The following is an 18978-nucleotide window of genomic DNA, read 5'->3' as shown; positions in this document are numbered from 1 at the left end:
TACCCATTACAGCTATGTTCAAGATACATGGTTTGTGTGATGACACCTACATCACCCACAGGACATAAATCCTTTATTGTCCTACAGTCATTAACAGAAAACTTTAAGATGTGGAAAAGAAGTGGAAAGTGCAGGTTTTTGCTATTTCATTGTGCATATATTCAAACTGTTGTGTTAAATGGTTTTAACCAGTTACTGTAATGTACATAACAAAGTCCTAACAAAGTAATGTGAATTTAGAATCCTCATATATCGTTCCTTACATCCCTATAGGCTGTCAATGCAAACAATGTCAATAAGAAACAGTTTTAAATAGCTTCATATGACATGAAGGCCCAGCAAATAGATATTGCTCTGCTCGACGGTATGTCTCGACTTTCAGGTGAAAAAAGTATGGACACTTTAAGAGACAGGCAGAAAGTGAGGAGAGACGGATCACCTAGTCCTGGGATGGGACACAGGGCATGCAGGCAGTAAGGTGAGATGCGTGGCTTGTACTGTGGATTTGTAGTTGAGGTTTGGCCCTGTGTATGTCCCCTATCCCTGACCCTGCCTCGCCATACTGAAAAACCATTCAGAGCCTGCCTGCTAGAACAAATGTTGTACAGAGCGGAACATATTTGGCTTGTCTGACAGTGTAAAATCACACTCTAGTATCACACATTTAAAGTACCACTGTTTCCTCCATTAAAGTTTCCACGGAAAAAACCCCCCCAAAAACCCAGAAGCCAAATTCCAGAATTCCCGGTCGAAACATCACGGCTAAGGATGAATTAGAGGCTGGATATTCGTGCGTGTTTGTGTGTGAGACAGAGAAAGTGGAGGGCAAAAATACAGAGGAGAAGAGAGGAAAAGTTGCTGTTGTCCTGTTTTCCTAAACCACAGAAAAACAAGCAAACGATGACAGAGAAAGTTAAACAGCTAGAAACACAAGAGCAATACGAAGGTGTTTCAGGGTGGCCTACAAGGGAAATCCAATGCCCATAAATGTTGTTATTTGTTTTCAAATATTGCATTCTCTTTGTATTCATCTGGCTTCTGTGGAAATGGAGAGATCTACATCAGGGCGAAACGCGTCTGGGACTTTCCACCTTGAAAATGAACAGAACAAGGCCTGTTTGAGGAGTACCCTTTGGAGACTGACTCACACGCCTGTCACAGTGTTGCATTAAGGATGGAGATTCATTTAAGGAAACTGCTGCTACAGTGGATAGCCGATAACTACAACAAGTTATTGTGCTTTGTTTACTGCAGGATGGAAGCAGGTTAATGAGCTTCTTTGTGTTTGTGTACAGAAAGGAAGTTGCCTCCTTGTGCTTACTTTAACAAGTTTCCTTTATAGTCAAGTTGTCTGTGGTTCATTGACCAATACCTGAGGCATGCTTTGGTGATGTCAGTCTCTGTGTATGTGTGTGTGTGTGTGTGTGTGTGTGTGTGTGTGTGTGTGTGTGTGTGTGTGTGTGTGTGTATGAAGTTGCTATGGTTACGCTCCCCTAGTGAAGAGTCTATGATGTCATTCTGATAATTCGAGCTATAATGTGCCCTTGGGTTTTATTAAAGCAGTTTGCTCCACCTCTGGACTGCATGCAGATAAGCGGAAAATGCTGTCGAGGGTAAAAAAGTAAGTATACAGTGCATACTTTAAAGTGATCTTACATTTATGCTAACAAACAAATCACTGTCTTAAATAATCTGACCTAATCTGTGTAGTCACCCTTGGCCAAGTTAAAAGGCACTAACTTCTTGATAAATCTTCAAATTGCTAGTTTTAAAGGAATCTGTGAATGTTTTTCACCAGACTTACATTTTTTTTTGTTTCCATTCTGGCTGAGTGTGTGTGAAAGAGAGAGGCAGCGACATACAAATGGACTAAGACACACACACACACAACACACACAGAAAAGCAGACACCTAACAAAAGCCATATGTTGAGCCCGAGGTAGCCATCCGGCTGAAGTCTGACACTGTGTTACAGAGCACTGTGGCTCTGGGAAGAAAGTAAATACAGCCAGAAGTGCTTTACACCTAGTCTGAAAGGCATACAGTCAACCTGCACTATTCAATTACTGACCTAATTTGTTTAAGACATGTGCACGGCTCAGCTGCATTTGATGCATGATGTGATTGGAAGCTTTTAATAGGATCTTCTTTTCATTTATTAGACATATGTTTGCAACAGTTTACTTGGAAAAAGGGTGAAAGGAACTATTTTGATGCTGACTAGAAGCGAGCACAAAGATTAAACTGAAGTGGTTCCCAACATTTTTCTGGCTCACATGCGGTCTTTGTTTATATCTGTCATATTTCAGAGGTATTCAATTTAATTAACTGCCATCAGCTGGAGTTTACTTGGCACTACTATATGAAACTGTGGGTCAGGCTCCACTCCTTTATTCTAGCTTTCGTAGTTTATTCACTGTGTTATATGACTTCATAACTAAGTTTACATTGTTTACAAGTTAAAGTCTTTACAGCCAAAGTTTTGTTCCTCAATCTGCCCTCACTCCTAAGTCATTACAAAGCGACACTTGATCAGGTACCTAGCATATTACACTGTAATAACCTGGGCAATTTTTACATCGTTTTGCAACTTTTCAGTGGAGTAGAGTTTAAAATGCTGATTAAGGGGAAAAAGCAGTCCACTGACGTAGTCACTGTTACAGAATGGGTAACTATGTTAACCAAGGATGCGTAACCACGGTATCGAAGGAAACCTGACGCAGATGGGAAAAATGGGGCTCTTAGTGTGTGTTCAACACGACAACCCTAACTTTCCCCCTGAATCTAACCACAGAGTTTAGTTGTTTGAATGTAACTGCAAGTCAAAAATAGAGAGTGAACGTAAAGGAGCCCCAGTCATTCACCACCCAACCTACTTTTAAATTCGGACCCTAAATTTTCTGTTCTTCTCACATTGGCAATGCTAAAATGTAACCCTGTATATTGGAAAATGATGTTAAAGGTGGTTCCCCTAGAGTTAAAATATGAATCTAGGGAATGGGAATGGGTTGCATCCTTTCTCTAACCACTAACCAAGAAACCACATTTAATTCTGAGACATTGCATTTGGCTGATTGTTTGTATCTTTTCCACATGTACTGAGCCAAAATTCGTTCACTTAAACTTCAACTGCTGACGCGCCCTCAGGGAACAAGTATTAACAAGTAGTAACACACGCGCTCACAAAGATAAGTACACAGGGATGCATTCATGCCCACAGAGACGCATACACAACCCAGACATTCAACTTGGTCTTAATCTCAGTCTGTGCTTGTTACACTTCTGTCTACCAGAAGGTCTGCCCTACATTTTACTTCCTTGGACTTATGAATCACTCAAGCCGTGCCTTAAGTAAGATTTAAGACACTAGCAATTTGACGACTGAGTGCATGATTCCCATTCTCTTTTCCCCTTTGAAAAAAAGTCTGACCCCTTTATCTCCTGTGGCAGCCTTCCTGCCAGATCTCTGCAGGATCCACTAAACAAACTGGCGAGCACAAAAAGGAAAAACAAAAATGGAGAGAATTGGGAAGCAGAAGATGAGTAGAGATACTTTTACAAAGATGAGCAGGTTATACACAAACAACACCACACACAGACACATTACCAATACACATTGTGACTCATGCATTGCCTCGGGCCTCGCCTCATAGTTTGCAGATGCAAACGCTTTGCTCGCCTTTTAGTTGGTAAATAGGCGTTTAAGAACAATTCACTTCAGTTTACTGAGAGTAAACTTGATGAAAGGTTTTGAGAAGCTCTGGAAGGACATTAGCAGTTCAAGTCTTACCTTTCGACCTGGCTGGCCAATCATTCCAACTGGGCCAATGATCCCCGAGTCTCCCTGGAATACAAAGTGGGAATGTTTAAAGGCCAAGTGTGGAGGAAAGTGAGGTCACACACACAGCAATCAGAAATGCGCTTAGAGCCACCCAGGACATCATTACAAATTAATGGGGAAAATAAGTATAGGGAGGATATTATACCTTCTCTCCTTTGGGTGCTGGTCCAGGTGAGATTCCAGGGTCACCTTTGTTCCCCTGGGAGAAACAAACAATTCACCAAACTCACACGGTGAAGTCAATCATATTTAACACATGAATAAAATATGAACATATTTTCTTTTTGTGGAAGACTTAAAGGACATAAAGGGGTCCCTCTTTATATCACATACTTAAAGATAACAAGTAACGTCTTTGTAGTGTGACAAATTTAGTAACACACATGCTCTACTTAGTGGCCTCCACACACACACACACACACACACACACACACACACACACACACACACACACACACACACACACACACACACACACACACACACACACACACACCAAGCTTCATTGTCAGCAGGTAACAATAATGGGGTTTCAGCACATCAAAGCCACGGATCGGAAATTACACTGAGTGCTGACTCCCTCTCTTTCCCCTTCGGACCCCTGCCATTTACAACTCTGTCTCGTTTATTAATGATGAAAGAACGAAGATTGTGGTGCACCCCGAGACATCAAACACTCCATAATCTTTCTTTCAACACACTTGCCAGGAAGAAGAAGCTTGGCCCACCCCAGTCTGTCTCACAATATACCGAAGTTCTCATTAAACCTTTGCTGCTGATCATTCCATCGTGTTTGCGTATGCCTGACCTTATCTGTAACTCATGAGACTTAGAGGTTCTTTAAACAGTTTGCTTATGTTTCCAGTGTTGTTATTAAGCATGCTAACCAGCAGCCAGCAGCCTTTCTTACACTGCAGAGAAATCGCCCTTCCAATCTACCTCTCAGCTGGAAAGCAACAAATCTGAGTGCAATCAATAAATAATAGGGTATGATAATAGCTTGAAGGTTTGGAAAAGTTTCCATTTTTTTTCATAATGCACTTTAGGTGCAGGCCCTCACTCTACCATGTAAGCACACAATGTCAGAGGTTAAGGGTATTTGCAAAGGCATAAATCCATTACATCAGGAATGCAGAAAATATTATATATACATATATTTATATATTTTCTCCTTAAAGACCTCAAGACCTTTCAACATAAAAACCTCAGTCGCTTGCAAAAGTCTGCAGAACAATTCAAGTATAAATGGGAATCCTAACATTGATCTCTTCAGCACACATGCTAAAGTGAAACAGCTTCTGTACTCCAGCTGCCAGGTACTTGCAGCCCTGCTGTGAACTGAAGTTTCCTTTATTTTTCTGCCATCAAACTCCATTACCGTTTTGCTTTGTAGGGGTTTCCAGCTGATATAGAAAAATGTAAATCTAACATGTTCTCATGGGATTATGATTCACATTACATCATAGTAAAATAGCAGTATAGGCAAACCCAATCGTGTAACCACTTCATATGGGAAAATCGACATGGCTGGATCACGCAGGACCAAAGGTTAGACTAGATGTGTACCTTGAATCCAGGTGGACCGGGTCTCCCAGGGTTTCCATGTGGACCAGGGGGGCCCTGTGTTGAAATGAGAAAAAGTAAAACACAATCAAAAGGTGATCAAGATCAAGAGCAGGCATTTGCATAAAAAAAGAGCTGACGCAGACTGTGGCTTTGCTTCTGTGAATGAGACCAGGGATGAAGGTGGGGGGTAAAGACTGTCTGGAGAAGCTCAGCCTCAACCTGTTTTCCTATAAATCAGCTGTGTGTGTATGTGTGAGTGTGCTGATGAGGTATTTGGCGTTGTTGTTGGGGGTAGATGCTTATGGAAAAAATGGGGCTCTCAGGAGCTGCTTTACCATATGGATGTGGTTTTCCTGCCCCCACTCGCCACAGACTCCACAAGCACCCCCCCCAACACACGCACAAACAAACACACATTTTCCAGGGATCTTAATGAGTAATACAGATCATCTCATTTCATAACATTTTGAATTCGATCACTGGTGTGCATTTCTGTCTGCACCGACTGTTGGTGAGGAAATGAGCTCAAACAAAGCAAGATCTACAGCGGCGGCACATTTGTAATGTAAAACCATCTCACTCTGTCCAGTAACCCCCACAGGGAGGTTTAAAAGAAGATGTTGGAAGCCAGAGGGTGAAAACACACCAGTTTTTCTTGGGTTTGAAAAACAGCCTGCAGAAAACAAGCATGTGAGGCTGCTATGTCCCCGTCATTTAGATAGCTGTTTGTCTTCCCCTCTCTTCTTCTGAGTTTGCTGTATAATGCTCACTCCTTCCCTCCAAATGGTATGCCATTTTTGGGTCCATGACCTAGCTCTGTCCTGGGTCAGGGCTGATCGAGTCAAAATGTGGAAAAAGAGCAAAAACTGCTTTAAGAGCTGGGTCAGCAGGTTTTACTGAGGTGGCTAAAAACAAATCAGGAAGTTATTATGTAAGGCAGGGGTGTCAAACTCCAAGCCTCGAGGGTCGGTGTCCTGCAGGTTTTAGATCTCACCCTGGGTCAACACACCTGAACCAATGATTAGTTCATTACCAGGCCTCTGGAGAACTTCAGGACATGCTGAGGAGGTCATTTAAATCAGACATGACATGACAGCATACAGCAGGCCTTTGATGGAACGGATCTTTCTATTAAGGGACAGTTTGATGAAAGTGACCAAGAGTTTGTGATGGGTGAACACAGCATCTTGGTGACACGAGGTTCTTATTAAGTAACACTCAGGAATTTCCAGCAAAGATTTTATTCAATTTAACTTTGCATTGATTTGTTTGCTGTAGCTCAGGATGTAGAGCGGGTCATCTACTAAGGTTCAATCCCTGGATGCTCCAACCTACTTACCAAAGTATTCTTGGGTAAGATACTGAAGTTACTCTTTGATGCATTCATCAGAGTGTGAATGTTAGATAGAAAGCACTTAGGCATAAAAAATGTTTGTATAAATGTGGGTGAATGAGGCATGCTGTATAAAGCGCTTTCAAAGCTCAAGTAGAAAAGTGCCATAGAAGAACCAGTCCATTTACTTTGCATGATTCACAGGTCAAAAGAGTCCTCAGGTCTTACTGGGTCTTTGTGCATCTGCCCTTCGTCTGAAACAAGCTGTTTTACAACCCTTCTACTGCCTTTAAGCCAACGTTCTTCTGATTGGTTGCCCCTCACAAACAAAAGAATTAAACAAATGGGGCTTCTCTTATGCTTGGGATGACCTTAGTAAGGATTTCATACAGAGAGCCATGAGTAAAAAAAACAACAACAAAAAAACCCCCCCTAAACTGAGTACTTAGAGCAGTCTGAAGCCTGAGCTTTTGGCTTACATGCATTATTTGTACATACGCTGAACTCATTATTTGAATTTTTGGCCATGTTTCAGATGAGCACATGCAATTGTAGCAGTAAGCCTCTGAAAGAAAATAAGAAAAAGTACGATTTTGAAATACTCTCATTCCAAGCATTCTCAAGTTAAGACCTCGCCTCTTGTCCTCCCACATGCTTCCCTTTTCATTTTCGGTTTTGTATACAGCTGGCATTCCTCGAGAGCTGGTCTGTCCAGACAGCATTAAGGGTCCCTGTTGTGCCCTAAATAAACTTACACAAACAAGACAAGTTTGAATTACATGATTCAAAATTAACCCTGTGGCTTACCACAGGTTGGTAAGTGCTCTAGTAGGCATGGGCTGGCACTAACATTTGCTGCAGTGCTCTCGCCTCCGCGTCTTGCTCCTTCTCTCTCGCAACAGGTGTCTAATTAGAGAAGACCAGGGTGGGGCACACACAAGCTAAGGGCTATCAAATAAAAAGCCACCAACCTCTGAACAGCAATACAGGGCGTTGCTGTGGTTCCTGCGGTAATAGTGCTGCTAGCTCTGTGTAATTTATTCCAGTTCTTTGGAGACAAAATGGTGAAAATCTAAACAAATGGTAGCTTCTAATGTTTCATCATATGCCACCATATTGTATATAAATACCTATGCTTAAATATACCAAAATGCCCAACAACATATGTGCAACTTGAAGCCAACACATGCACCATACGCACTTAAAATTGGATACGTGACATCACTGCCAAAGTCACGTTCACACGCAGAATATTTTAGATGAGGCCTTTTGATGGGCTGTGCTGTAAACATACTCTGACTTTCAACACTAGCTCGTAAAAGAGACTTTAAATGTATGTACAGCCACCATATTAAAGATAAAAGAGATTCTGTATGATGCTGTGCCAAATGAGAGCAGACGGGGCAGTATCTGATTAACTAACATTAGATCAAGAGAGCATGTGAAACTGCTGGATGTCCTCATAATTAAAGATTCCACCAAGCATTCACAGACACTCGAACCTTTGCCCCTAAAGATATTTCACTGTTTGTTAAAAGTCTGAAAACAGACCTCGCCACTGCTGGATAAAAAGAGTGGAATTTGCAGCTTAATGCCACATGAATTACACTCAAATGCTATAATAACAGAAGCAGATGGGGATGAATGAACTGCTTCTGTGCCAACATTTTTAGCATATGAAAAAGGAAATAACGAGTAAAAGTCTAAAGTATTATTTAGGTATTTAAAACAATAATAGTAATAATTAATAATGTGAATGACAAGTTTGGAAATTAAGATGGAAACCTAGATGTGGTTTTTATGCCAAAACAAAGTGCCCAAAAGGGGATTGGTCTGTGATTTTTATAGTCCCGGAGGTCATTACAAAGTTGTTCCAGAGGAAAGACCCGTTCACACAGTTTACTCTAGGGATTATAAAGACCCTTGAAAAGCTGATCTGTTGCGTGGTGTTACCGAAAGAGCCCAACAGAGGAGCACATGTTTTCATTTGAAAGTTCTTTAAAGTTTTCCAGGTTTCTATTCCGTATGCCGATCTGGGATCTGAATGCATACAGGTGAAGCAGGGTAGGGGAAATTTGGTTAGCGACAGAGGAGTGGTTTGGAGGGAATGCAGGAGGAAAGATGGGTGACAGAGATATTTTCACCCACACAAAGACCCTTTTGACCCAGCAGTTTCCAGATGAACACACAAACACACACGCACACACACAGGCTTCAGATAGATATAGGCCTGTGCGCTGACGATGCATCCACATTTCCACTCACACCCTCCTACCATCGTCGTCATTATATACCCTCAAATACACTCGAAAAAGTTCGGCCCGACTATTCATGGGTACTGAGCAACGATCTCTGTACTCACATCTGTTGCCATAGAGATGGCATCTCGCACTCTCATGTGTGGGATGAGAGGTCAAGGTTCATGGTTGGTTCTTCTTGGGCTCAATGGTGCTCTGTGTGTCATCATGCAGACTTCCAGTAATCCCAGGCTACAGAAGGTCAAACCTGGTAGAGCTCTTTTATCAGAAACTAGTCTTTCAAACAAAAGAACCTACCTGTGACCCTGCAGACTAAGCAATCTGCACCATATATTCAAATTTTTAAGTGACCAACAAGTAAATTTCCCTTCCTAAATTGAAACCACACATACATCTGGCTAAGAGGGGAGAGTTTGCATAGCATGTCTTTGCGCGGAGTGCATGTTAGCATGTGTGTGTGTGGCTTTCTATGTTTGCACACACACATGGCAGCAGCAGTTAAATTTGATAAATGCTTTTGTTTACAGGAAAGCGCCATAATCTTTCTCACTCTTTATATAGGCAGTTTGTAAACTCACCCACATACGGTATGTCTGTGCTGCACGGAGGGATTAGTGTTGTAGCACGCATACAATCCCATATGAGCGCTTATGGGCCCAAGTGTGTGGATTAAACTAAATCACACTGGCAGCGCGTTTGCAACTGACCCCTGGATTTATAAATACATCCTTACTGAAAATGACTTCTTTTCATTGCTTGCCCTTTGCAAACCAACCACTTCCACTGAGAATGCCACCAGCAGTTCAACATCTCTCTTGACATAAGCGTGATGCTGTTGCTGAGATAGTTTATTGAGTTTGACAAAAGTCACTTCTAAGCTATGATGATGGTAAGGGGTCACTGCCATATGCTAAAGCTTTATCAAGGGCAAGTTAGAGTTGAGAAGTCCAGCCCAGCCTGGGATCCAACCAGTGATTAAGGATTATGCTGCAGCACATTTTTCCTGCTTGAACTACTGCAGTTATCAAAGTTATCCTTCTGTTTATTTGCATTTATCTTACGCATTCATTGCTTACGAGTCCAAAATAGAGAAAGTGTTCCTTAGGAAAAGCTTTAACAGCTCTCCTTGTAAATTTCCAAAATACATTTGGAGGAAAGTTTCAGCTTTCTTGCGCAAAACATATTTCCACTCAGACTCATGCTTGGCTTGACTGGCTTCACGCAGCTCTCTGCTTAGATTTTTAAACCCTATTTAGGATTCATTCCAGGTAAGTTTGATTTGGATCATAAGAAATCCCACAAGAGGGACCAATGTGGTGAAACTGGTACTACAGACAGAACGGGAGGTGCTGATTGGGCTTAAATAGCTTTAATTAGAGCCAGACAAAGAGCTTTTCATACATATGTAGTGGCGCTGGGGATCGCAGAGACTTTAGCTTAACGGTCTTGCAGACATGGAGGAATAAGCACGTAGTACATATTATACTTAAACAACAACAAATAAAAATATAAAGGATATCTGAAATCACTGTGTAGTGCATAAAATGTCAGACTTTTTTTTTTAATGCAGGTTTGCAGTACCTTCCTTGTAATTAACAGTTTAACACCAAGAACATAAGGGATACCACAGGCACAACTGTGCTAAGCGCTAATATCAATGAGGTAATTGACATTAGGGGATAATGCAATGTGCTGATAGGATACAACAAGTTGTTGATTGGTGGGGGTGATGTAATTTTTCAGACAAAAACAAAAGGAGAAAAAAATTGACACCAAAATTGTCAGAATTCCTCAGAATTCTGATTTTTTTGTGGTACATTTTATGTAAATCAACACAGTATGTGTTAAAACTTCTACTGTTGTTTCCCTCTATGGGTACTGCTGGATAAGAGGAACACATTTTATTACAATCCGTTAAAGGGTTATGATAGTTCAGTTTGGGCAATGCAAACGTGCTGCCGTCGTGGTTACAAACAAATGTCAGGCTGAATCCTTACATTTTATGGGACAGTAAGTGAGAAACAGAGGAAGAGAGCTCCTGTAAGAAGACTAGATTTATTTAACTTCCTTGGAAAAAAGAAGTCTTTCATTAGCCCAGAATGGGATTCCTATGGAGTGTTGGTGCAGTCTGCTGCAACAGTTCAGTCGGAAGTAGAAAGTCCAGTGAAGCCATGTGTTCTTTGTCTGTTTACAGTGCTTTTATTAGGCATCCTGTGGCACAGGCAGCCTTTTCAAAGACCGTCTTTATAGAAGCTTTCCTGTTTATGCTCAGGGGTGGGAGGTCAGCACTCGCATCCCCATGCTGAATATGGTCAATCTGTCTGCATAGGAAGACTTTGTGTGTGAGTATATGTGTGAGCGCTGGGTTGATAGGAGGGACTTGGAAGGCTTTTATTTTCATGACTGCGTCTTGTTTGGTTATTGTGGCTTTTTTGCCTTTGAGGTTTAGGTCAACAGGTAGGATAAAACACACACTTATTTACATTTATTTTAAAAAAAAACAATAAACAAAAAACCCTCAACAACAGACAGAATCGTTTTTTATGAAAATGTGTTCGATCTGGTTGGAGGTGTCACGGGGTGGTCAAAGACACTTACCCGAGGACCCCTCTTGCCTAGCACGCCTGGCTTCCCTGGAGGTCCAGGCAGCCCCTACAGAAAGATTATTTGGTTAGTGTTGCAGTCTGATACACCATTTATACAGCACAATGACTAAGTATATTCATTTAGCATACACTGACAGAACCAGACTCTCATCCAATGCATTTTCTCGGTGGATTCATCTACATCACAGAGGCTGCCATTCATCCACAGGGTGAAAAAACCGCACACAAAGCGACACCTTTTCCCTCTGAAGTAATTCCATCTCAAGGTGTTGAGAGTTCACCCTTAGCCATCGAGAGGATTTGAGCCCTTGCGGCAGGAAATCGTAGAAACACTAGAAATAACAGGTCATTTCCTGCACCGCTCAATGCCCCTGTGTGTCTATATCAGGCCCGTGCTCATTTGTTTTCTTTTAATTGAAAAAGAGGGAGAAAACGCAGAAATCAGGGAAAACAGTATTTTTGGTCATTTTGGCAAAACAGGCAACAATGTGGGCTTCTGGTTGTTAAAGCATCTTGTAGTAAAGTGTTTATATAACACGTTTTACATATTTTGTCCTCAAAAAAATCGATAAATAGTCGAGTAGTAAAAAATAAGCAGCATCTCGCTTTTTGATATTGACTCATTTTAGCTCTCAAAAAGAATTTAAGAAAGAAGAGACTAATTCAAAAACAATTTAAATAAAGAAAACCACAACTCATTCTTTACACACACAGACATCATGTCTGATCCTCAGGGTTATTCTAATAATAGTCACTACCTGCATAAAGTGTGTCTGTCTATTCTCTGATTTATTTATTTATTTATTTATAACTGTGCTGGAACCATCTCCTCCTCCGCAATGACCTCCTAAGTAGAGACCACCCTTACTGTTGCAGGTGGTGTGCCCTATGGTGGCCTGAAGACCTGTCAACGTCAACATACACCAGTGTCCGTCTTCACACTTACACCCCCTGCCTCGGCCTTCCTTTCTTAGCCTGGTTTGTTTATTTACTTCACTGTCTTTTCCTTTTTGCACCTGTCAATCTTACCTCATTTCTTTTCTCTAAGACAATTTGTTCAGGCTTCTGGAAAGGATGCTTTCAGTTATGCTGGCTGTGCTCGTCTGCATATATGAATTGTGCATTGCTGTGCACAGAGTTGTCCTTTGATACACGATAAACTCTGTTTCTACGTTTACAGCGATGAAAATCGTGCTTGGCGAGTTTGAAAAACGCGTTTTTAAGGTTTCCTTTCTAAAAGCTTATATATAAAGTGCACTTTAACTGAGCACAGAAGTATGTTTCCATACAGTCAATTCAGATTCAAATTCAATCTCAAAAAAATGCAGTGGAGCAGATGTCAAAGGAAACCATTTTTCATGGTAGGAGTGAGGCGCCAAAGGTGCTTCAGAAGAGCGACTGCAGCATGTATATGTGCCTGAGCTGGATGTTTCTTCTGGCAGCTGGAGCTCTGTTTCTGTGCGACAGGAAGTCCAAATCACACTTCTGCTGTAACTGTTAAAGGCTCTTAAGGTGTGCAAGAAAAGCGTGCACATAAAATGTTGTGCTCTTGGGAAAAGAGTTGGCACAGTACACTAATGGCATGCGTAAAAAAAAAAAAAAAATCAAGATCCATACTGAGAGGAAACCATAACTGCTTCACTCGGGATCTCTGATGGTACTACACAGTTACACAGAGACAGAGCAGGAGGCACGTGTATGTGCAGGCATCCACATTTAAAATAAATAGGTCTTCCAGTCTCATAATATCTTATGAAGTCAGGCAAAATGCACATTTTCATGCACTTTTAAGATAAAGCCCAGAGCATTTCTATGGCTTTATTGTACTTCAGGGCCAGAACTCCACCACAACCTACCCTACATTTAGTGCAACTTAACCTACATTTAGCATAAGCCTCAGCACAGTATCAGCACTTGTGGATATGCCAGACAGTCCTTTGGTAAATAATCTTCAAACTTCCCTTACTGATCCTTCTACAATTTATTTTCTTCGGTAAATGACTGCACTTCATATCAAGATTACAGGTCCTGGTTTCTAAATGCCAGCAACTTGGCTCACCTTAATGACAGTAAAGCATCTACTGGACATCACTACAGAGGTAAATTAGCGAGCCCTAGACACACTGTATTCTGCAGTCTACAGCACCAAATGACAGGCTGCTGCAAAGAATAAGCAAGGCACACGTATCAAACGAGCAGGCCCTGCTTGCACTTTACACTAAGATGACTTAATCACAGGTACAAGTATGAACACACCCAAGAGACACTGACAGAGACATTGTGGTCTGATCATTCTGACCACATTTTGAGTTGGGAAACTGTGTAGACAGTTGTGTACACAAAGGTATTCTCTGCTTCGTGGAGACAAGCACATTTTCTGAGACTTGTTCTGATGCTGAAGGAGGGCCTCGCCTAACTTAACGCCTGTATTGGGAAGCTGAATGTTTGCTGACTGCTTTAACCTTTGACCTGGACCTGGCTTTGAAACGAGACCATGCAACCTCCACCAGAACTCTCTGAAAGAGGAATCTGGTGCTGAGACGGCAAGGCGTCAGACCTGACATGTCACAGCCAGACTGGAAGGCTCTGTGCATGGAGTAAGGTGAAAAGAATTAGAGAAATATAGCAGGGCTTCAAACCTCTGTGGCAAAGGAGACTGTTCCATATTAACCTAAATATCTGTGTGGTCTTTTTCTAACCCAAAAACACCTAAATCAAAACTGCACTGGTCTTTGTTACAAGTGACAAAGACCAAGGCAGACTGGGATGAGCTAAAAGAAAAGCTCCATTCACTTTTATTGCTTTACTAATGTAAACTTGCCACACACAGCTGCAGGCACAGAGATGAGACATAGTCTGTGCACTGCTTGCTCACCTTGATTTTGCAAAACACCAGTGCTGATATAGATTTTTTTTCTTGTAGCATTTACACACAACCAGTCTCACTAAACAGCTCAGGTTGACCAAAAGTTCTTACCTGCGGTCCTACATTTCCTTTCTCTCCCTTAGCTTCTACCAGCATGGAGAATTGCGTAGGTGGCACCTCCCAGCTCTGGAAGCCATCAGTAGCAGGTGGTGTAACTGGGTTGTATGAAGGTTTAGTAGGTCTTGGGGTGACTGGAGCCTTGGTGGTCATTGGTTGCTTTGTTGGCTTAGGGGTTTTAGCAGCTGTAGGTTTGGGGGTGGCTGATTTTGAGCGGTTGACCTTTGATGTTGTTGGTTTAAAAGGAGCATCTTTTAGAGAATCTGGTTTGGGTTTGGACGGAGTGGCTTTCGATGATGTAACTTTAGACTTGGAAGGAGTTTTACTGGCTCTGGTGGGTTGGGGTTTCTTTGGGACTGCACCTTGGTCTAATAATGCAGGTTTAGGCTTTGTCTTGGAGGGTTTGGTGCTGGTACTGACTGGTATCGTAGGTTTCTTTGAATTGCTTGCTCCCACACTTGCATTTTTTGGGTTGTTTTGAGGGGTGGGTTTTGACAGAGTGGGTTTAGAGAGTGTGGGTTTTGAGGGACTGGGTTTTATCGGACTGGGTTTTGATGGAGTGGGATAAGAGAGACTGGGTTTTGGTGGAGTGTGTTTTGATGGAGTGGGTTTTGGTGGAGTGTGTTTTGGGGGAGTGGGTTTTGGTGGACTGTGTTTTGATGGAGTGGGTTTTGGGGGAGTGGGTTTTGATGAAGTGGATTTTGATGGAGTAGGTTTAGAGGATTTCTGATTAAAAGCTTTAGGACTGGAGGGTCTTGCCGTTGATGGTTTCGTGGGTGGTGCTCCTGTCCTGAGTGGTGTTGTGACAGTGCTGGTTCTGGTCTTGAGAGGTGGTGAAACCAAACCAACTTGGTCTGTAACTGGTATCACAGTTCCCAACAGGGTCTTTGGGATGATGGTCCCTTGGTTCGGTTTTATCGTTTGGGTGGGGGCCACATATCTGACAGCTGAGGCTGCAGCAGCAGCGCTCCTGGCGAGGCTGAACCCTGTGGTTTTCCTGGCGGTTACTGGGCTTCCACGTTTAGGGGTAGCAGCAGTAGCTGTGATGTTTCTTTCTCTCGGTACAATAGGCAGCAAAGGAGAAAGGTTAGGCCTGTACGTGTCAGCTTCCCTGCACTGTTTCTTAATGTACCTGCAATAGTTGTGAGCTGCCTGTGCAGAAGGGACCAGATCAAACTGGCAAATGGCTCCTTCAAAGTGTGCTGAAGTTTGCTGCTGGCTTGTCCTCCCCAGCAGCAGCGAGCCATGGAGCTCTGGAGCCAGCCCCTTTTCACTGTCCCACCCAAAGTCTGCATGAACACTCTGCCCTCCGCAGGAGGCATATAGAGTCACTCTCTGTCCATTAATTCCCAGACCCAGCTGGTGCCACTTGCCATCGTGGGGCTCATAGGGCAGTGCCACAGAGGTATTTGGTCCCGTGTGTAGGACCAGGTTTCCCGGTACAAGCTGTAGACCAAGAAGCAGCTTCTTGTGGTCTGAGAGCAGGGTGAAAAGGAAAACGCTGTTGATACGGTGAGAGCGTACACTCAGGACCAGCGTGAGGTTAGGCCAGATGGCCGGAGGAAAGATTGATCGCAATGGAGCCTCAATATGCGCCCGCTGGTTGAGGATGATCCCCGATCTGAACGGAATGACTCCTGCCGGCAGAATGCGTGATGTCCTCTCTCCCTTAAGCCCCAACTTTTGGAGAATGTCCACATCTGTAGAGGAAGAAAAGGGCTGTGTTAGATAAGCAGTGTTTACAACATGCTTGTTTGTGATGTTTATGGTTATTGTTATCTCATACTTTTGGTACCTGGTAATCATCAGGAACAAGATAAAATAAACAACATAGGCAACTTTAGAAATATAAATCAAACATCACGCAAGAACTACAAGAGAACACACTGAGATCTGGACTAGTTTTAAACTTTTACTGTAATTTGTGCCCAAACTGTAACATGTTTTAAATGGTTGTGGAAAAATAATTTAAATGTCAATGAGACAATCTGAGTTCTTGCATAAGAATTTGGTGCAAAACATTTCACTTTTTCAAAGTTTTGTTTTAACTAAAGACTCCTATGCTACGAGAGGCTTGCATCATGTCCATATTGAAGCAGTTCACAAAATACTGTAGCTTAAACACTGAAGAGTGAAGAGACAGGCAAAAAGAAAGAAAGATTCAAAACAATAATGAACTCAGCAGACTTTGAGCAAATCTAAGTGCTTCTGTAGATGGTTTATAGCAACTTTAGGCCAAAATAAATTTATGTCCAGACAGGCAGGAGTACGTAGCAATCTTGTTTCTTATGTTGCTGAACAGCACAGAGGTCTACTTCAAATGTCAGTAGCTTTGCTAATTCACATTGCTCCAATATGTCTGGCTTTTGTGATGCCTTGAACAGCTTAACGTGTCGCACAAGGGCAGCGTGTGTACACCACATTCTGTACTGCACTCACAGTGAAATATAATGTTGATCTTTGCCAGTAATCTAAAACCTTACTGAACCCTATAACACTAAAACTCATAGAGATTCATCTCAGCTTACTGTGATTAGAGTTTAAAAGGTCAAACGTTCAACAGGAATTATTAGAAATCCTTTGATAAGACAATCCAAATGTGTTGCAGTTAAACCTAAACACCTCTCCCAGTGTATGCCTATTATCCTAATTTTGTCTTTCCTCTGGACCCCATAAACCTCAAATGAAATTTTGGTTATATAGAGCAGAAAAGAATGGATATATGGTCATAAAAAAATAGAATGCTAAACCAATTAAGCATTGCACTCACTGCAGGTGAGTCAAGGCTAAAGCATCCAGCCAGTACCAGGAACGTACAAGCAGACTAGAGGACCTAATCCTTTCTTAGTAGCCACCTGGCCAACGCACTTGAAAAGCAAAAGCGAGGTCACTGCATGCTTTGTAATGCTGACAAATATGTGTTTGTTGCAAATGTGTGTTTGAGGCACACATTTTATTCATCTCTGTTCATATTAATGCATGCATGCTGTACTGTAAGCTAATGTTCAAGTGCTGACAATGTTAGCTATACTGATAGACACGTTTCTTTGTGTCTCTTTGTTTTTAAGCCTTTAATTTGCGAGGGAATGAACTAAATGACATCAGCGTCATCATGTAACCTCTTTCCCATCTCGTCTCTGTCCTTCTCATCAGTATGTAGTCAGCGTGGACATTCAGAACATGGCCACAGAAACCACAAGTGAGTACAACATCTCTCAACTCGAGAGTTCGGAGCACAGTTTCCAACCTTTCAGCCAACTTTGACTCTCTGTTCAGAGTTTCAGTCTCAGTAGTCCCACAGCCCTCATTCTCTCCATGACCTGTGATCTCAGACCTAGGCCCCTCACCATTTTTATTGTCTGCGGGCTCACTCTGACCTGTGGTCACTGGGGCCTGTCTAATGGGGACATGTGTATAGAATCCATGGAAAAGCAGTGTTGATGAGATACCAGAAAAAGTGGGAAAGACAGCTGGGATGTGCTGCACTGGTAAACTATAGAGAGTGAGGACTTGAATGACATGCTTGTCTTTCTATAATACAAGGCTTGCTTTATTAAACTGTTGGGCCCCAGACTTTGAAAATACATATAATTGCAGGGAAAGTTTGAAGGAATATTTGAGCTGAGAGAAAAAGAGGTTTAGAAAACTTTGACATTAAACATATGCAAACTGAAAACAGAACCTTGAGTTAAACGACTCTTTCTCCGCTGATTGCTTTAAGTTCTTTATGGTCCTTACGTGCTATGTATAAGGCTGTAAGACTTCCCTTTAGTTCAAACCATTAGAGCTTTATAAAACAGGAATAATATTCACACTGTGCATGGTGTATATTACTCTCTGTGTGGTCTCTGATGCATTAAAGGACAACAGGAACTTGGCAATGAGGCAGGCGGGTACATTACCTCTATCTGTTCTGTACATTGTCTCCAATTCTTCTATTCTACTGTTACAGAGGCATAAATTAACAGCACAGTCTCAGATATAAAGCATACTGTAAGTGTCTGAGCAGATGCATGTTTAACACATGGCCAGAGTTTATAGTCTCGCAATGTGCCAATTCACTCAAACAGGATAGAGTGAAAGTCCAAGGCTCTTTTCTCTGATCGTATCCCTTGTAGAGGATGAAGTCACTGATTTATACTGAAATAATCCCTTTCGGGCCGATCTGTGCTAGTTTACAATAGTTTATGATATTTCCTCATCATCCCCAATCATCAACACAGCAATATATTGCCTGAATTCCCTGAATATCATATTTGGAATCATCACTTATTAGACTACTGAATATGTTTAAAACGTGAAACTAAGTCTTCGTCTTATGATCAATGCTTAGATAAGGGACAGAACATGGTAAAACATGGTCTATCTGGAATTTTCCTGTTTTTCCTCAA

The 18978-nt window shown here is 41.9% G+C and overlaps 1 protein-coding gene across 1 annotated transcript in view; it reads right to left on the bottom strand.

Moving 5' to 3' along the window:
• Positions 1-18978, bottom strand: part of col27a1a (collagen, type XXVII, alpha 1a) — a 70462-nt gene that overhangs the window by 45189 nt on the left and 6295 nt on the right. The window contains exons 3-7 of the mRNA XM_085414209.1: positions 14582-16287; positions 11597-11650; positions 5408-5461; positions 3987-4040; positions 3791-3844 (exon numbers count right to left, since the gene is read on the bottom strand). Coding sequence (XP_085270335.1) covers positions 3791-3844; positions 3987-4040; positions 5408-5461; positions 11597-11650; positions 14582-16287 — 1922 coding nt within the window. The remainder of the gene's footprint in view (positions 1-3790; positions 3845-3986; positions 4041-5407; positions 5462-11596; positions 11651-14581; positions 16288-18978) is intronic.

Source organism: Rhamphochromis longiceps, linkage group LG7 (assembly GCF_057381845.1).
Source record: "Rhamphochromis longiceps isolate RC_006_pf linkage group LG7, R_longiceps_female_GT1.1, whole genome shotgun sequence".
NCBI lineage: Eukaryota > Metazoa > Chordata > Actinopteri > Cichliformes > Cichlidae > Rhamphochromis > Rhamphochromis longiceps.
The sequence above is the reverse complement of the archived record's forward strand: the minus strand, read 5'-3'. Positions and strand labels throughout refer to the sequence as shown.